The sequence below is a fragment of the Eleginops maclovinus genome, chromosome 12, assembly GCF_036324505.1.
Source record: "Eleginops maclovinus isolate JMC-PN-2008 ecotype Puerto Natales chromosome 12, JC_Emac_rtc_rv5, whole genome shotgun sequence".
Classification (NCBI taxonomy): domain Eukaryota; kingdom Metazoa; phylum Chordata; class Actinopteri; order Perciformes; family Eleginopidae; genus Eleginops; species Eleginops maclovinus.
The window spans coordinates 14185066-14205650 of NC_086360.1; the positions used below are offsets into that span (position 1 = coordinate 14185066).

Sequence of the window (20585 nt, forward strand, 5' to 3'; positions counted from 1 at the left end):
GGACTCGAATATCGGTCTGTAAATGCTAAAAAAACTCACGATCTTCCTCCATTCCTGCATTTACTGCCACTCACTTATTTAATTGTGTTTTCATTGGACAGGTGCGGGAGTTCAATGGCAGGCACTATATCATGGAACAGGCCATCACTGGAGACTTTGCACTGATCAAGGCATGGAAAGCTGACAAGGCTGGAAACATTATCTTCAGGTAACTGATGAATTGGACAGGAATATAGTAATGGTCACACACCAGCAGCACAGACCTGTAGTGTTATGGCAATAGCAGTATTTATTTAGAAAAGGATTCCGCCTCCTGCCTCGAGGCACATTGAACAAGTCTTAATCACCTCTGGTATGTTTGCACAACAATCTGCTCATGCTGCTGATGTCATGTGGAGAGAGGGAAACAGCCATTTAAAGAAAGATTGAATATGTTTTTCTAAGATGGCCATAACAATGGGAAATACATTGACCTTAATTTTGATACAACCTCACTGGGATGTTCTGCAGGAGTTGATTCTGATCAGCACATTTTGTGTCTGTATTAAGTGGTTTTATTTAGTTTTTCTAAATGTTTGATAAAATCATACTATTTATTTATTTACCAATTTAAGGACACGGTTTAACCATACATGGATGCTGCCCACTGTCAGATAAAACTCAAATACACTGTATATCACTCATATGACCTCTTCATGAATGTTGTCATAGTTATAAGACAATCTCAAATGTAGTATTGACCCTTTGTCTAGACTCAATTAGGTAATTTGCAGCAATCTGATATGCGAGAATGATTGAAATCAGAAGATGTAGTAAAGTCTTTCTCCACAAGAGAGCAACCTCGTCCAGTAAACTAACTATACTGGATGTGAATTATTGGTTGATATACTGAACATTCTTCTGTTTACTTGCTCATCTCTCTTTGTTTTCTTTTTGTTACTTCTTGTTGGTTTTTAAATCACCTATTTTTTGCTACTCCCTGTCAGGAAAACGGCCAGGAACTTCAATCAACCAATGTGCAAGGCAGCCAAAACCACCATAGTTGAGGTATCCATTTCAAACTACTGCCTGGAACATGTATACTGACACATATCTATCAGTCTATTCACAATCTCAGCTTTGGTTGTAAACTTTCATTTTCTTTGGATTTCATAGTTCTGGCCCTCACAGCTGAAGTAAGCCCTCTAGAGTAGATATATATAATGAAAAAATAACAACTGAACTCTGAAAAATGGCTCCATATACTTCATACAGCATGATTTCGAAAATCCTTAGTTAATGCCATTCTTAAACTAAAGCACCTCCTGAAAATCAGCTGGAATGAACATGGAAAATATATGAATTTGTCTTTAAACTAACTACATTCGCCATGTGATATTCTTAAATAAAATACAGATGTTGTGCTAATAATATCCATTAGATAATATGGTTTCAAACATTTCCTCACTTCTTAATAAATACTTTGGGGGTAAGAGGGTGATAGCACAATAATGTATTTATCAATTATTTTGACCATTATAATGATGTAGGTGATAAAGAAATTAAGTAAATAAAACAGCTGTTTTGACTTTTGAACCAAACCACACAAAGCCAAAAGTCTTCTATACAACCCATAGCATTAAAGCAACAGAATACAGTCATAATCTACTAAATAGCATCCAACCACCCCCAAAGGACGAGGTAGATAAAAAAGAAAATCCTTTTTGTACGTAAGGATGTGAGCGGAAATGTGAGACAGGCATCTTATTGGCCAAGTGTTTAAGAATCATGAATGGACATTTTACCTTGAATTGGGAATGGTTTATATTCCTCTGAAGATCATTTTTAGATCTCATGTATTGTAAATAGAAGTTTGAAGTCATTTACAAAAAATGTTTACCTCAACCCGCATGGCCAAAAACCAAGTAAGTATTTCCTGCTTTCTCTGGGATATATGTTATACAGTACCTACTGTCAGCCTATCCGTCTTGGTACCTACTTGTATAGGAACATGATCGCTCATCTCTTCCCTATATGTGTTTGTATATTAAGTATGTGTGCATCTATATCTCCCTCTCAGCCCCTCCAACACACAAACAGCTTCACACCTCCCGTATAGACACAGTTTGATTTAGAGAGCAGCAGGGAGAAAAACTCTGTGTGAAAACCATAAAACACAGGCGCCTTCTGAAAATAAATCGGTAGCAAAGGGTCACTCGTTAATCTAACTGGGTTTCTCAAAGCACATTTTCAATTATTCCACGGTTGCTGGACGTGAGATATAGTCTTCTATTGAATATAAATGTCTCAGACTAAATGGCAAGAGTACATTTTCTCACTATGAAGCTTTATTGTGGATTGACTACTTACATTTGGTTTAAAGCTTTCATAACAGTATTTTGCGTCATGTTTAACCCAGCTGACAGTTGCCAATGATGCACATCATAAATGTTTACAAATTAGTGCTATGGTAAAAAAGAAATTGCTCAATTTTCTTCTTAATTGGCATTAAAAGCTAGTTACTCTGAAGCAGCAATGCCAGAAATGTGTCTATGTGACGTCTGCTGGAGCTGTGACGTATAAGGTAGTGACATGAATAATAATGCCTTCAAAACTGCTTTATGAGATGCAAGCATAATCAGGCAGATTTAACATTGAACTGTCTGCTTTAACCTTTGTGCACGCATAATGATCTGCTCAGGGTATTTTTGCAGAGGTAATAAGATGAAACTGTTTTTATTGGGTTTAGAGACACAGGCTGCAGTTAATTTGACTGAGATACATAAGTGTTTTTCTTTACACTATCCAGGTGCGCCTCCAAGATTGTTTTTGTGGCATTACTACTTTCATATAGTTGAGAGTGGTAAGAAGTATAGTCAAGAGAGGGAGAGGGAATGACATGACAAGTTAAAAGGAAGGTTTAGATCTCCCCGTATCGCAGGCTTCCAGGATGCACCGGCCTTACTTCAGAGGAATCTGAGCGGTTATGAACACAAACAGCTTCAGCAATGTGTCATGATTTTTTTTAGGAAATAATTGTTTGGATTCATTTTTAAACATGGACACAGTATAACAAGCCTTTTAATAGGTGTGTCGCCTTTAAGAAATATTATTATAAGTTGCCTATTTAAGAAGTCATTTAATATCTTAGTCAGTTAACTCACCCTAAGCCCAGTCCAGACCCTGACACAGATTGTCACATTTTGGGAAAGGAAAGCTCTGCATCTGCATCTGAACTCAAACAAATCCATTGTGAATGTCATTTTATTTTCCAGCACTAAGACCAGATAGTTTCAGACTAGTGTGTCACTCTAGTCTTTGAAGGTTCTACAAATTGTCCTTTCAGACACTTGTCATCCAGAGATCAACTAAATGGTTTTCTTGTCGGGCATTTATTGTAAAATGTGCTGCAGTCTGACGAATGATATCAAACAGGATTTTCAAATGTGAAGTTGAAGTTCCGTGCATGTATTTCCTACTCTCTGTGGATTTTTTATGACGTACCTTTTGAAAATATACTAGCAAAAACTGAAAAAGTGAGGTCTCTCACTTACTAATAATGGATACATCTTAGTATAAACTAAGTACCACATTTAAAATCTATTAGTCTTCCAAATGTGTATATGATATTCATTAGGTCTAAGTATATACTATATCACATATAACTGCCTGAATACTTTTTCTTATCCATCCTATCAAGTGATTTGTCAGATTGTGTGTACCATCTTTATAATGCCTTTTTTATGGCAGTGCAGGTAACATAATGATCATTTATCGATGACAAGCCTACTTATTAGTGACAATAAAATGATAGGCCTGTGTTGTTAAACCCATTAAGAACCTTTTAAATCTGATACTGAAGCAATTACTGTCTCTCTGAGAAAACATGTATCTTCAGGATTCAGTGCGTGCTCAGTAATACATCTGTTGAGTTGCTGTCAATATTGACCCTGCCATCTTGGTCCACTGCTTAAGGCTGGGAGAGAAACCAATGGACAAGGTTATCTGTTTTTAAAGCTATATATTTAACTATCTAACTTGCAGCTCAGCTTGGCAGTTCTGGCCAGTGTGTGGAAAGCTTTCTGAGCATCATGTTGCACAGTAAGATACTGTACTGATTTCTTTCTCTGTAGCCTGTATACAGCCAGGGAGGTCCTGCTGTTCAGGGGCTAAGCAATTCATTGTTATCAAAGGGCAAAAGATGTCAGGAAATTGAGGTGGGAGACTGCCCAGGACTAGAAAACATTGTGTAGAATAAAGATTACAGACTTCTCAGTTTCAGTCAAAGGGCAGCACATTAGACAGCATGCCTATAGCAACTTTAATTTGTAGATTCAGTCCAGATTAGAATAGCTTAAATAATGTCTTAATGTATGTTCTCAGTTGTGAAAGTAATTGCCTTTTATTGGAGTAAAGAAAACGCCTTTTCCTTTTTGTCATCTGCTAATAAAATACCACCACAGTAAGGTGTGTAAAAATATATAAATACTAAAGACCTCCCCCGTTAGCCTCTTTAATACTATTTTCTTTAGCCATCCCACTCTTCTCAAATGTTTGTTTGAACTACCTGTGCTTGAATTCCTAACTTGCAGATGACAAATGACAAATCTCAATTTTTTCCCTACTTGCACTTAATAGGTGTCCCACATTATTACAGCTTTTTTCTATGTGCATTTTCAATAAAAGGTATGGTATGTCACCTTTTGTCTGAACCTCTGTATGACATTCTTTTCTTTTGAACTTCAAGAGGCAGAAACGGTTTCTGAAAACGAGATTACACAAAAGCACTTTGAAAATGACCAGATCATCACCGGCTCCTGCTAAGGTTACTAGGCAACCAAATCCTGCTATTCAATTTTTAAATGTTTCACGGTATCCGGCTGGTCCAGTTATTCCCTTATCGCAGTCGCAGTGAAAGGGCCGCAATGCATTGTGGGAAACAATACGTCCAAGACTGAATCAAACCAGTGGTTTCTGCTGTGGTTCTAGCATCCGTCACAGTAAATGACTCAAATGTTTTCTGTTACTGTGGCAGTGAATTGTAGTGGCGTGGGTGTTGGTGTGCACGACCAGTCATGCATAAATTGGATGAAGGTTTGTCAGTATTTTTTGTTCTTTTAACCCAGCTAGAGGCCTGATTGGGCTTTAAACCTAGCCTCCCACTTAACATTTTATTGAAACATAAATAGCAAAAGACCTACAGATTTGCAACACAAAGGCAATCCCAGTTACATGATGTCATAAATAACAAATTCAACTATGTGTAGGTAATCATAGCTTATGTTTTATGTTGTTCCTTTTTCAACTTTGTCCTTTGAATGATAGTTGTTATCATCGTTGCACGGGCTACTGCTTTGTTTGCCTCCTGCTGCGATTTTAATTATTTATCACAGCCCACAATTTTCATGCTATCATACAGCACTTATAATGCCTTGTTGAGTTTTCTTGCCTCGTTCTTACTTAACTGATTAATTCCATTACTCCAGCAACTGGTGAGAAATCGTTATGAACTCCTCTAATTTTCCACATCATTTCCTGAACCTAAAGAGGTTATGAGCTTTTGTGTCCATGAGATGGGCAATTAATGTAATCATTTAAAGTTGTGGTGAAGGTTGCTGGGGTTATGGACAGGTAATCTATCCGGTTTTTAGCTCTTCTTTAAATCACTACCACAGTACTGCGAAAGTGACAATCTTTTTTTTACAGGATTCAAGGTGACCTTCCTTTTATGCAAAATTATATAACATTTCTTATTTCCACATTACTGAACCCTCATTTTTAAAATACTAGTATTTGACATCAGTAACGTTTACATTGTCTTCAGTATTGTCACTTTTCTGACTCTGAACTTTAACCTTTCTAGAGCAAATGGGGGTAATTGCTGGTCTAGCTAGGCTACCACTACAGAGAATTGCTTTAATAACAATGGACAGATGGCTATAAAAACCTTTCTCAACAGTGCATATGCTAATTTGTATGCATTTATCGAGACTATTTGCAGATGTGAATTGGTGACCTTCACCGTAATGGAAGACAATAGACGTACACATAGAGTACATTAACACCAAGACGTGAGCTCATGATTTAACTAATTTCTAGTAATGCAAGGAATAAGTCTTCGACATTTATGTGTCCACCCCCTTATGAAAATTCATGGTGGTCTTTTTTTGTGTTTATTTATGAACTGGTGCATACATTTGTGCGCATAATAAACTTCCTTCTGGCGTCTGATTAAAGCAGATGACTGAATGTAGTCTTTGGGCTTTCAGCCACTCAGGTTAGACGTCTCCAGCATTAGTTCAAACATTTGAAGATACACTCTCATGTTGAGCTGATTCATATTTTATAACCAGTCAGTCTCGACAGCTTACCTTTGTGAGAGATAATGCTGGCAGTATTGGCCTATCTGCAATGCCAAAACATTGCTGCTAACACATCGCTACACTTTATATCACCTTATTCTGAACATTAGAGGAAAAAACTGAGCATTTTGATTTGGCTTTTACTGTAGGATTAAGTCAATTTTGGCATGTACTTGAATTCTAGTGCAATGCTGACATTGACTGATTGATAGCAGTGACAGTCTGTAAGGTAGGGCAAAGGGTTTAATATTAATTTGTACTGTGGGTCTTGTAGTAGTGGTTCAACACAGAAAAGCGGAAACAGTGCAGATAAAAAGAGATGAAAGGAGACGGTAGAAAGGGAAGACAGATCTGCTAAACATATGCAGGGACTGGATGTTTGAAATGGAAAATTTGCATGCTATGCGCTCTCTCTATAAGTTCAAAGTTTCCTTAAGACTGCCTATCATCTGAATCTGAAGCACATTGCACAGAGGCTTATGTGTTCTATGCAATGTAAACATTACCATTTGAGTTCGAAGTGGAGTTTCAAATCCTTATAATACTATGTACACTATGTGTTTGCATTGGCTGTCTCCCATTTTCTGGATACCATGCAGGCTGCCATAGGCAAGGCAAGTTTCCACTGAGAGGAAACAGATTGCTCATGGTGTCAGTATTCTAGGTTAGAGGATAAAGCAAGAGCTGAGCCCCTGAAAGTGGCAGCAGAGCGTGGCCAAGTGCCCACATACACACACGTACGCACACTGGGAGGAAGATAGAGGGGCTATAAATACACAGAGTAATGAGAGCGTGGTGTCGCTGTCATCCACATGCTGTCGCCCGTAGCCACACCGTCTCCTTCTCCTGACTGTCGCATCTCAGAGTGCGCACAAAGAGGCAAAACGCAAAGACGTGATGGATTATTAACTAAGTATAACCTTGTAATCAACTTTATGGACGCTAAAGCTTTGGCAGTCTGTAAAATCGCAAAACTTAAAAAGTCCATGTAATATAACATTTGAGACTGCTATTGGTAGACCTTATGAGTGGCAATGTTAATCCTCTCAGACGCTTCCAAAATATAACTATTTAACTACTTTCCAGAATGACATAAAATATCATGAAAACATAAATTGTCCCATACCTCATCTTTACAACCACACACAAGCTCTGTTCTCAATTGAGCAAACACAAGATACCGTAATTATTTATTGAAATGTGGTTATAAATGGTGATCAGAGTTTTTGTTGACTCCAAATGTCACATGATTGGCCCGTAGGCCAGATGGTCATAATGAGTGTTATCAGCTCAAACGAATACCTTCCCTCAGCGCTTTGAGGTTGTTAAGTGCTCAACGGTTGTTGTGCTGCTTCTGAATTTCTGTCTGAAAGCATAGTGGTGTTTGTCATATATGAATCATAATTGGATTTAGTTCCATGTACTTGAAATTGTTGTCAAACTATAAGTGTAGCGCTGTCTGTTGTTTTATATTGGTTGAGCAAACATTAGTGATAAGCCTGGCTTATTTCTGGTATTGTTTATTAACCTCAGGGGAAATGCTGCATGCAACACAGCTGCTAGTGGCTTATTCAAGGAATCTGGTAGCATTGTGATCCAATCAGTTTGAGATTAACAAGGTTCGACCAACCTCACAGCCTAAAAAAGCAAAAACCCGGGAAAAAGGCTTGTTGTGTGTGTCCCAAGAGGGCACTTTGATTCCCTCTACCCTCCTGCCAGCTCACTTCATGCCTTGCTCTGATTTCATTGATGTGAAAATCGTTCTACAGATACAGGAATATCAATGTGTGTGTTTGTGCGTGTGCCTGTTTGCTTGATCTACACACCTGCTCATTTGTATTTATTAGTATGTGTTATTCTTTCGTGTTTTTTAGTATTTTATTTTAATGCTTTATACGTTGAACCTTCTGTCTGAACTGCATCTGAGCACCGGTGCAGGCGCGACACATCACCCAGATAAAAGGATCAGGAGGCTTTTTTATGTACACAGCACATTTAAATTCTATGAGCTTGTCATTATGCTTTGAGTTAGCTTGGGAAGGCTAATTGAAAATCTGGCTGAATACATGGTTTGTTTGCATGTGATTGGGAGACAAACAAACGGACATAGAGAAATACATCTCTGAGAAGTGATTTCTGAGTCTCACTGTTTGACACTTTTTAATTGAGGAGACACAATTATGGATGGATACACTTAATACATCTCTTAATTCTTAATTCATTCTGTAATGTATGCCATCAAATATTCGATACAATTCCCTTTCGGCCCCCCTCTACCCTATTTCATACAATAACTGTTTTATTATGTGTTAATCTCAGGCTTCTTTGATGAAGATGTCTTGGAAAATTATCACAAAAGCAGAAGATGAAGCCCCCAGAGAAAGATGTGGGTGGATGTGTGGGTCCGCTGTATCAGTTCCCTCGCTCTACCAATATATTCTTGCATGGCTTCGTTTTCACTGTGGAGCATTACAGATTTACCATAACACAACCAAGTGAACCACAAGTCTAAAATCACCCTAACTTACCACGGACCAAAGTCTGAGTATCCATGACAACGCTAAGATGGGATCCACTCTTATCCATCGACTCCTCTCAGTCAGAGCTGAGAGCTGAGGGAGGAAGTCGAGATAAGGAGAGATTCAATTCAATTTGGTCTGAACGCCTGCTAGCCCCCTCATGTAAATGGAATAAGTAGGTTACACACTGAGCTAAACAAGAGTGAAGAACAGAAAAGTAAAAAGGGAAAGGAGAAAAAAAAATAATGTTATCATGCTCAAGTCCCCTTATGGTCCCAAAATATGTAATGATCTCTCCTTTTTCCAGTTAATTTAGTGTCTTTTCAAGTGCTCTCCCCCTTGAGGATCATTCCGGGAGACAGAAATGTTACGTCCTCCCCTTTGAATCAATTATATTTGATAGAGAAAAACAGCTCTAAAACAATGCCCACACTGTGCCTTCCCAGCCTAGTTAAATTCCAACGTTGACATATCATTTCAGGTGTTTAAGAACATCCTATGAAAAGGAGCGTGACTGAGGAGCTAGATCTGGTTAAAATGGGCAGTGAGATTGAGGGGAACCCACACATGCTGTGCCTTAACACCTGTAGAAGTGGAGGCTGTGGACTGAGTTTATAGCACTTCCTGATGTTACCTTAGGAGGAGAGCTCCGGTGCGCTCTGGGATTTCTATCCAAGTCATGTTCTCGCAGCTCTTCTTAAATAATAACCTTTCCCCCCTGGGTTGTTAGTCAGACAGAAATAACTCTTTATACTCTGCTGCGAGACACTTACGTCATAAATTTGATGCACCCTGTCTCTGTCAGGAATACATTGTTTAGTAGTTATCTGGAAAACATACCTTTTCTGATATACCATTAAACATAACATAAGATTTGAGAACACATTTAGACATTATAAGTTGCCAATGTTATATTTACTTTTCTGACATCCAAAGAATAGGCTAAACTGAAATGTAAGCCTTGTTATAAAGTCTCGAACTGGACTATACCTAAATTAGAAAATATATATATAGTTAATTTGGCTCAGTCAGTAGGGGCTTGGACTGGGAATCGTAGGGTCGCCGGTTCAAGTCCCCGGACAGACTTGAAATATGGAAAGTGGACTGCTACTAGGAGAGGTCCCACTTTACCTCCTAGGCCCTGCTGTGGTGCCCTTGAGCAAGGCACCGGACACCTCCCCCCTCCCCATTGCTCCCCGGGCGCTGCACAATAGCTGCCCACTGCTCCTAGTACTAGGATGGGTTAAATGCAGAGGACCAATTTCACTGTGTGTGCTCTGCTGTGTGCATGTATGTGACTAATAAAGAGGGTTTCATCCTCTGATTCTATCTTCTATCTATCTAATGTTTTCCACAGACGGGAACTTTTCTTTGACCTTCTTGCCAATCTTCCCAAAAAAACACCAACAAATCTTCTTGACGCACCCATACTCTTCATCTCCTTTTGATCCCGGGATCAAATTATGTTCCCTGGGCTTAAGTTGTCAGATGATCCTCTTCTGTTTTTAGTCAGCCGAGCTGTCTTTTGGTACACAGACAGCTTTGTGGACTCAGTATAGTTGCAGGAAGAAGAAATGTAACACTTTCTCTGATAAATATATACCCTCTCTTTCCCCATGAAAGTCACATCAGGATTAGAATTCTTAAACCTGAGATCATATTTGGAGAACATTCAACATTTTGAATTTAATAAAACATATTTCTTTAAGTCAGCTCTATTCCTCAAAATAATGGTTGAGATTTTTCTTTTTTTTCTATCAGGAATTGCCCTAAAATAATTCAAAATCTCTCCTTGTCTTTATCAGTTAATTGGTTTTATTTCACAGCTGGGAGCAGCAGAGGTTATTTTCTTGGAGCACCATTCCATCAGTGTGTGGTTTCCCCAACTGAACTCTCAATAGTGGTGAGACCTTTTACAAGGGAAGTTCAGTTCTTTCCCTGTGGCTCTTTTTAGGTGGAGGAGGTGGTGGATATTGGGACCTTTGCTGAAGAGGACATCCACATACCTAGCATTTATGTCCACAGGGTTGTCCAGGGAACCGGCTACGAGAAAAGGATTGAGGTACAAAAAAAGACTTTGCAAAGCAGTGATGAATGAGAAGACTATATCCAATTTCTTCCGTTTCTGGATTATGTCATATGTAGTGCTAGTCACTTTCTTGAAAATCATGTTCAATACAATTGGCTTAATTAATAAAAAAGGATAAATGATTGCTCCTATAACATGTGAAGTTAACATTATTTAAGCAGAGTTTTATTTTGCCATCGTTGTTCAGAAACCAACAAACCAGCTATTATCTGTGTGTCCTTGTACCCAGCCAGAAATACCCTCTCAACATGCTGCCTCCCTATTCCTCATATATTTCTGTTTGCTTACAGAAACGCACGGTAAAGAAAAGTCAGGAAGAGAAGCCCAAACCAAAGAAGGACTCGGATATTGTTCGGGAAAGGATCATTCGACGGGCTGCCCTAGAGTTCGAAGATGGAATGTATGGTATCCTTTGAAAAGAATACAGATTAAAAAATGACCTCAAGTAAACCAATCCAGGTGTAAATAATAAAGATGTGCTGCTTAATTTTAATTACACACTAAATAATTGTTTCCTCTTCACAAGGTTGAGTACACTGGCAAATTATGCACATTAGTTTTTTCACATTTCCATGTTATTTGAATAGCATTTCTCTTTATGAAAACAGCTTTAATCTCTAAGTGGTTTTTGACTTTATTAACAATACCCTTTATTTAAGCAGTTTCGGTTACTTGGATATATAACACCTTTATAGTTTTATAGATTGTCCATAAAACTAAATCTTTCAGTTATTTACATTGTTTGTTGTGATAAGCACACCAAAAGGTCCTAGTGGGACGTGCACTGATTGGTAGATTATGTTGAAGCAGCTTTCAATCAATCCTGAATATGTTTCTCTTGATGTTTATACCTGCTTTCCATTTCAGAATTACAAATGTAATAGTCACCATCTTTAACAAAGAGTCTATCAGCAAACCTTGGTATTGGTATCCCCATGCTCGCCAGCAACTTTATAAAACCAGACATCACTGTAAACCTTCAAAGCGAAAATGGGATTTTGGGACTGGTAAGACGCCTACAGAGAGCTTTGTTTCCCCTCAGGCTTCAGTGCTTTCAATCTCAAAGCCAACAAGCAGCATATTTTCTGTCCTGTGTGTAGACTGTTGTTTTAAGCAGAAACCTCTTAGAACTGAATTGTCCTCTGAGCATGTAGTAGGATGAACAGTCACTAATTTGAGTGGTATCATTCCTAGTTTGGCCCCTTGAGCTAGTGGAAATGTGCTGGGTTTGTTATATAATAGATTGTGCCGGTTTGACACTTTCTCTTCCATTTTTCTTTCGCACAATCATTATTTGCTGGCTGAGCCTTTAACAAAAGCTGCTGCTGCTATGGAATGACTTTCAAATCAGTTGTGTTGACAGGACAATGTAGGCGCCTATGCTAATGCCTTATTTGTCAAAGTTTCTTTTAATTAGGAGAGCTGGTTTTGAATGAGATTTGGCTCTCCTTTCCCCTACATCCAAATGTTTTGGTCTCTTTGTTGAGCACAGAGAAAATCAAGGTCTCGTTGAATCACTAAAATGTGATTGTCTGTGTTTCCCCTGAAAGATCATGGCCAGTGAGGCGGAGTGACATGTCAGTGCATGTGTGGCACACACTCTTGTTTTTATCTTCTTCTCTTTATGCTTAGGGCCCATATCCCACTGAAGATGCCGTCGATGCAGACCTGATTAATGCTGGTGAGATTTAATCCTAAAAATACTAATCCTAAATACTCCCAATAACAAATCTATGCTTATGTTATATCTACTGTATATATTTATCTGTGGAAACATTGGTTAAATTATGATTGATTAAGAGACCTTTTAAAAAAAAAAAAAGTTGATCTGTATATATTTTTTCTGACTTCCTGCATTACACACACCCATATTTCAATCAAAATGGAGTCTCTGTTCATTTTCCCAGATGCACTTTTCAAATTGTTGTTAACATATTGGTGTTATCTGACTAAGTGGTCATGTGACATCTCTTCAGTTTTGATCAATAATTAATGGATGCACATTCCTTTTTTCATTCTTCCATTTATTTATTTGAGTGTATATTTTTACTGTCTTTTGTCGTTTATTGTACTGTCGTTGTGATAATGTGTTTTTAATTTTTATTTTAGATAAGTGGGCTCTTAACTTGGCTTTGATAAATTATCGCAATAACTAATTTTGCCGAAAAAAGTCTCTCAAAGATATGTCTTTGTTCTGCAGGGAAGGAGACTGTTACGGTGCTTCCAGGGGCCGCCTATTTCTCCAGTGATGATTCATTTGCCATGATCCGAGGGTAGGCGATAACTAATAAGCTTCAAAAACGTATTTACTCATTCAAAGTTAGATGACATTTATGGATTAACATATAGACAGCAAATTAATACTTAAACATATTTTATTCTGACGTTGGTGGTGCAGTTTTATGATTTTTTTTAAAATACAAATGCACCCTGCCAAATTTGCTACACTGGATTTAACAACTAGGTCTGTGCTGTCACCCAGTGCACCTAGACAGCAGCCTTGCCAATATTCCCATGGTCCCTGGTTCTTATTGATTTGCCAGCATAGAGTGCCCACCCGCACACCCTGCAGCATCAGCTCTGTTTGTCCACCCAGTGGAAATCCAATATTGCTCATAAATAGCATTGTTCAGTCACACTGGCGGGGACCGTGTGTGTGTGTGTGTGTGTGTGTGTGTGTGTGTGTGTGTGTGTGTGTGTGTGTGTGTGTGTGTGTGTGTGTGTGTGTGTGTGTGTGTGTGTGTGTGTGTGTGTGTGTGTGTGTGTGTGTGTGTGTGTGTGTGTGTGTGTGTGTGTGTGTGTGTGTGTGTGTGTGTGTGTGTGTGTGTGTGTGTGTGTGTGTGTGTGTGTGTGTGTGTGTGTGTGTGTGTGTGTGTGTGTGTGTGTGCACTCTTCTGCTTTGTGCAAACACTGCTAAGAGTCCTGAGTAGCTCAGACAACATAGTATAGAAATCTGCAACTTCTCATTAGTGAATAACATTAGGACCTTTAGGTCTTCATAAAATACCTTATTCACCTTTGTATGTGTTTGTCTGACCTCAACCGCGTGTTGCGACATTCATTTGAGAAAAAATGATGAATTTACTGCAGACAGCAGTGTCATAATAATCAATGCAACTGCAAGCTTTCTAATGCTGCTCCCTCCTGCTCTAGAGGCATTGTTGGATACCTCACTTTGAATATGGACCAGATAAGACCTTATCAACAAGCAGAAATGTGCAAACATACCAATTATATTTTAGAAAAAATGTGGTGGTAAAAGGGAGGATATTACTTTTTTAAGGAATACAAGTACAATCAAGAAAACAGCAGAGATGGGAATATCTCTATTATCGTGAAGACATTTATTTTGTTGTGAAAAAATGTATCCGATAAAGTATTTGTGTTGTGTGTCCTGTCACAAGTTAACAGAGGCACATGCATTTTTTGATAAGGGGACCATATGAGTGTGTTCATTAGTTGAAGTGATTCAGAAGTTGACAGCTGTCTTCTTCTGTTGTGCCTTTCTCTTCAGGGGTCACATCAACCTGACAATGCTGGGAGCCATGCAGGTGTCAAAACATGGAGACCTAGCCAACTGGATGATCCCAGTAAGTGTGGTTTTGATTACACACATGACCTTTCTCCCAGTTCATGCTTTCTGCTCTATCTGGTAGGGGTCAATACCCCCAGCATCAGAACAATATGCTTGCTCCAAATGTTGCTTTGATAGGCGTATAATAGTCTTTTCTTGTCAAGTTTATCTAAGGAAGGTATTCCTTATCTGGTAATACAACCCTTGCGATGCTGTTTGGTTAGTTTGTATACTATTGTACTATTGTCACGGGTAAGAAACTCTGTACCATTACTCTGTAATACTATCATTTCTCTGATCTTATACCACTTAAAACAGAAACGTTGATATTTATTTGACCTTGAATGAATATGACCTCAAAAACAATTAGGGAAACTCTGAAATACTGCTGCATCTAAGTATTTTTGTATTATTGATTTCTCTACTGAGGTTATATAACATAACACTGGTTAAATGTTACCACATTTTCCAAGAGTTTGGAATTGCTTGTTTTGTATGGCCATCAGTCCAAAAGATATTCAGTTTGAAATCCTGAAACGGGGCATTATGTCCCTTTTTAATTGTAACCTATTCAGTTTACTTCAGCATTAACCATTTTTCATAATAGGAGATGTAATTGTTTTTTATTAAATTGCGGGTTTGGCTTTTGTTATTGAGGAGCACATGGTTATGCCTCTCAGGCGATCAGGAGGTGGGGGTTGTTTGTGAGTTCCACAATATAATGGATGGCTGACATTATTTCTTGATGTTTCATCAGGTCAGTTGGTCTTCACACTACAGTGGCCTCTGTCCTTTTCAGTGATTACTAAGGTCAAGAACCCATTACAACTGTTCACAATGTGGGAGGGCTCAACCAGAAATGACCCATGGCACACAGTGGTTTTCTGCTCAACTGAAGTGTACTAGCAATGTTGCCTTAGCTGGTGCATCCTTTTAAGGCTGTGTCACATCCAAACAGCCAAGAGTGTTGAAGATGATTTCATGTAGAGACCTTGGGAATAAAATGTTGATATTCATACGTGATATATGCGAGTCATGTAAGGCTTCACCCCGCACAGCAACACTGTTCTCAATGGTGATTTAGCAAAGTCATTTATTTTCTCTTTACAACTCAAGTTGTATTGTTTGTCCATGGTAATTGCTTATTAAGCAGTGCTTGATTAAATGTGTTGTGCATTATTGAAGGCCTGCGATAGAGCTGTTATTCAGCAGCAAGGAGTGTATCTTGTTTGGGCATTCTAGTGTTGGACAGTTTGAACGGCAAAACAATGGAGCAACACAGACACTAATACCTCTGTCCTCACCTACCTATTCAATCTTCATTATCCCCTCTTTTAAATGGATTGATGAAGAGAATTACGTTTCCCACCTTCTAGGATAATGGAAATGATTCACTATCTAAGATGGGTACATCGCGTGAAATTGAAAGTGTTTTACGTAGGAGTCTGGGACGCAGTACTCTCAGCGTGATTATGTTGATTTTGAACGCTTTAAATATGCAAAATGCAGATGGAACATTTTTTAGTTGAGGGCCTTGAAATGCTTTTACATCTCTTCTCGGAACATCTGGAAAAACAATTAATGGGGAAAGAAAGGGGTAATAGAAAAAAGGATGGCACTTTGGATTGGTTGTGCTATTTTATCATTAGACTGATAGAGCTTTATCAATCTGTCCTCAACATATAAATAGGGACACTGATGTTTCCTATCATAAGCACCTCCCCACATTTCTAACAATACACCATCCATGTGAACCAGATTTGACCTAAATTGAATTTGGATGCCAGAGCAGTGATCATGCTCCTTTTTAAAATCTTAACAGTAAATACAGAAACACTGAAGTTATTCAAATTGACCAAATAAATTGTAATGTATTTCTATCAAATATAGAGATGTATTTCAGTCAGACAACTCACATGTTTCATTAATATCTTTATTAGAAACAGTATATAGTTTGAGTTTGGCGTGTAGGCTCGGGTCTCATCACTCCCCCGAGCCTACAGATGGAAGCTGGGGAGGAAGCTGGGGTGGTGGTGGGGCAGGCGAGCATCGCCAACGTGAATGCAGCAGCAGCAGCAGCAGCAGCAGCAGCATTAGCGAGGCAGAGGTAGGCGGATCCAACAGCTTAAATCGAGTGCCAGATTAGGAGACTATGTTTAATTGGTTGCAAGTGTGACGAGGGGCGTTGTGTGCGAATGTATCGTTGGTGCTCGAGTTGACTGCCTGAAGTAGCTCGCATGCTTTGCCCCTTTTCTTAAAGCATGATTCAGCTTAGTAGTTGTTGACTTTTAACGGATAGATACAACCGCTGCATCAGAAATGTATTTCAAAACCCTGACCATTAAAATACTGTTACTAGCTTGTGATAAGACCTGATGGCAGCTTTAATGAAGCAGCTACTTAAGAGCGTAATGCTTTTTCTCTGCCTTTCTCTCCCTTTCCTCCTCTATCATATGCAAGTTCATGCAAATGATGCCATCTTATGAATGATTATTAAGTAATATAAGAAGCACAAGGCCCTCAGTGTCTGTTTTTGTAAACGTTTAAATATTCAGTTTTTGTTTAAACGTGGCCCAGATAACACCTTCTTCCCCAGTGTTTTTCTGTAAATAGATATGATTTCCGGTTTCTTTAACAAGGTGTCCACTGTCCTTTCTTTCAGTTCCATTTCTCTCTCTGATTGTTGTCATTAGTGGTCTGGGTAACGAAGGCTTGCAGCGGTCCGTCGCTATGTTATTAAATAGAGAGCCATTGGTATCAGACAGCGGAGACACTCAGAGAATTTGTGGGTGAGAGAAAAGGAAGCCAGTTGGTAAGTGGGAACTCTTGGATAGTGAAAGGGGTCATTTTCTGTGGTGTCTGTGCCGCTCACTTGCACAGAGTATGAGGAAATTGAATTCTGTTGTCATGGTAACACAGAAAATGCAAGCTTCCCATAAGCCTTGCATGACAAACACAGTGCTAGTGAAAGTATGTTTCCTGTGAAGGTTTTCCTATGCACGAGTGGCACATATTTTGAGCACAATCCCACAGTAAGTCACTAAAACAGTTTTCTTTTAAACCAGTATGTAGTTGACTCGGTATTAATCCAGTATGTATTTAGAAGAACATGTTTTAGAAACTTGATGTATGAAAGCGTTTTACTCATATACAGACTATGATTTCTCTGCAGATTCATTATTGTTCCATGCTAACTCTTATTAAATATGGTACAGGCCTTTTATCTATAAATAGCCTAAGCAGAGGTAGTCATAGAGCAATTCAACCTCGAGGTAAAAGGGACAGTCGGCACAGTGAAACTACATGCACACACACACACACTAGACTCCCACAATGTTAGGTTACACTTTATGATGTGTTCAAAAAGCCAGTAAAAGGGTATAATGGATATTTCAAGAGGAAAAAAAGGTACGAAGGGCAAGGAGATTTTTGATAACTGGTGCTACTGTGACGCAGTGAAATATATGGTTACAAAATTATTACGAAAAACACATTTTTTACATTTAGATAGAATACGTTCTTTTGGTGTGTGTTATAGAACAATGCGACTGTTCCCCCTAAACAGTAGGTAAGAATGTGTCTCCAATACTGTATTTCAGCTATCTTTCTAGTCAGACAATTTCAAGTCTAACAGACAGCTAGACAAAAGTTGACGCTTGATTGGATTGAATAACATCACTTATGCCGGAGGGTATAGGTTTTTAGCTCATCCTAGTCTTTGCCACACACTAAAACGTAAATCATATTAAGGGTTTTTGGTGCTCAGATTAAGGCAACCTCAGAAAAACCACATGCAAAGCTGCACAACAGAGGCAAGTTAATGCTGATCCTCCAAGCAATGTAGGTCATGGACAATACCTTCACACCTGTCTGTGCCGCTAACAATGTTTTTTAATCAGAGTGTTTTGTATTTAACAAGGCCTTAAGCAATATTGAGACCACATGCACATACAACGTGCTGTCCCAGCGATGCAACACAGGCACTGAGGTTGCATCATTTCAAAGCCTAAATTAATGGCCTTCAATGCTAGGAATTAAAGCTGCCACTTGATTCCTAGCATTGTCTTGCAAGACACACACAACTAATTATTATTTTACACCAGTTGTTTTAGCTGAAGTTTCATTGCCCCAACCGAAAAAAATGATCAACTTGTAATTTATTTCTTAAAAAACATGTATTTGATCTCTTTATTGATTGTTTCCAGAGTAGTTTTGTTCAACACCAATGTTACATTACATTACGCAAAAGCAAATGCTCTCTCTTATTAACTACAGCCTAGTTGATGGGTGGAGTAGCAGCTGTAAATCCAGACCTGCAGCTGGCAGATCAGATGGTGTTATTCCCCTGGGCATTTGCACACACCACCTAGCCCTTTGACTGTCAGAAATTGCATCAACATTGATCATGTGAAAAAGTACACAGTTATCATCTGGATAATCAGTGTTTGTTGAATTAAAACACTTACAGAATACAAAGGTGGAGAGATAGTTCTTGAAGGCTGAAGTTCAAAATGGATAGTCTTTTAATAGCATATGGTGATTTTATTTATGATGTATTGTGAGATCTATCAGATAATACAGCATTGTAAAAGAAATTAAATGCAACCTCTCCCATATCCTCAGTTTATGTTTTCCCATCCTTCCTGTAAACCACATCCTCTTTCCCAACCCTCCCTTTGCTCTCCCTTAATATATTCTCCACCCAGCTGGCTTCCCCGAAGGCAGACAGTATCAGAACTGCACTTGGCATATAGATTCTGTGGTTATAGCTTAGCAGAGAGTGAAGCTTCACATGATTAATGAGCAAATGGGATTTTAATTCAGTTACTCAACTGTCACCCTGTGGCCATTTCTGCATATCATCCACCCTTATTTGGAAACATCTTTATTGGGAATAATGACGGGAACTGCAGACAATTTTTCACCTTGTTGGTGGATCTGTTGCTGTGATGATCATTCAGATTTCTTGGTGTACTTTCTCATCTCCCTGTTTAAACTAAAACCAACTTTATTGAAAACGTTAATTTTTAAGGGAAATGTAAATTGTCAATTGTAAATAAAAGCAATGCTTCAGTGCACATAAGAGCATCCAAACATGGTTTAAAGCACCATGTTTAACCATATAAGGCAACTTATTCAAAAATATAATGGAAAGGGAACACTGACTTTTAGGCTGATCTGTGGGTGCTTTGCTCACATTTCTGTGAATTTACAAAACAAAATGTCTGCATAAATACGAGATGGTGGTCCCTGGATATTTGTTGAATGTTAGATTTCTAATCGGAAACGGTGGGCTATGATTTAACTTCTCAACACTCTTAATTCAGAATGTTTCACTCTCTATTTGCAAATAAAGAGAGTAAGTAGTTAACCTCAATTTACACCCAGCTAGACCCAGTTAATATTGCTCTAATAATATATTAATATATTATTTTCTTTTACGAATTGTTGGGACAGAAATCATATGTTTTATAATGTTTAATTGAATAGCTTTTGTGGTTTTGCCACTGTAACCTCACTACATTTTTCTAATACTTTCATTTCATTCTTACTTCCTTCTATGCTTCACCGTCTTACTCTGTGATTTGTTTTCAAGGTCTTGCTAGTGAGGGAAAAAAAAGTACTGCATACCAAGCATAGAGCTTAAAATGAAAAACCGACAACTAGTGCTTTGCAAACCTTTATGGATTTGTCGTGAAGGTCTTTTTGTGTTTGAGAGAGCCATCTTCTGGAAAGTGCAGCGGAAGTGAAAAAAGCTGTTGTCATTTCTTGTCACCTTGCTAAATGAATGCTTTTGTTAACTGTCATTTTGTATGATTTAGTTGACATTTGGTCAGTTTTAAGTCCATTGGCAGATAACGACTGAATTCTGTATGTTCTAGCTTAAATAAATGTGATGACTGAAACCTTAATCCATTTTTTCCAATTTAGGGTAAAATGGTGAAGGGAATGGGAGGAGCCATGGATTTGGTTGCTAGCGCTGGTACCAAGGTGGTGGTCACCATGGAGCACTCAGCTAAGGTATGTGTACATGTAGGAGTGTGTGCGCTTTTACCATGCTT

General features: G+C 38.5%; 1 protein-coding gene across 1 annotated transcript in view; it reads left to right on the top strand.

Moving 5' to 3' along the window:
- Nucleotides 1-20585, top strand: part of oxct1a (3-oxoacid CoA transferase 1a) — a 36669-nt gene that overhangs the window by 9051 nt on the left and 7033 nt on the right. Inside the window, exons 6-14 of the mRNA XM_063896282.1 lie at nucleotides 102-208; nucleotides 987-1047; nucleotides 10815-10922; nucleotides 11240-11354; nucleotides 11862-11956; nucleotides 12582-12630; nucleotides 13150-13222; nucleotides 14464-14539; nucleotides 20455-20544. Coding sequence (XP_063752352.1) covers nucleotides 102-208; nucleotides 987-1047; nucleotides 10815-10922; nucleotides 11240-11354; nucleotides 11862-11956; nucleotides 12582-12630; nucleotides 13150-13222; nucleotides 14464-14539; nucleotides 20455-20544 — 774 coding nt within the window. The remainder of the gene's footprint in view (nucleotides 1-101; nucleotides 209-986; nucleotides 1048-10814; nucleotides 10923-11239; nucleotides 11355-11861; nucleotides 11957-12581; nucleotides 12631-13149; nucleotides 13223-14463; nucleotides 14540-20454; nucleotides 20545-20585) is intronic.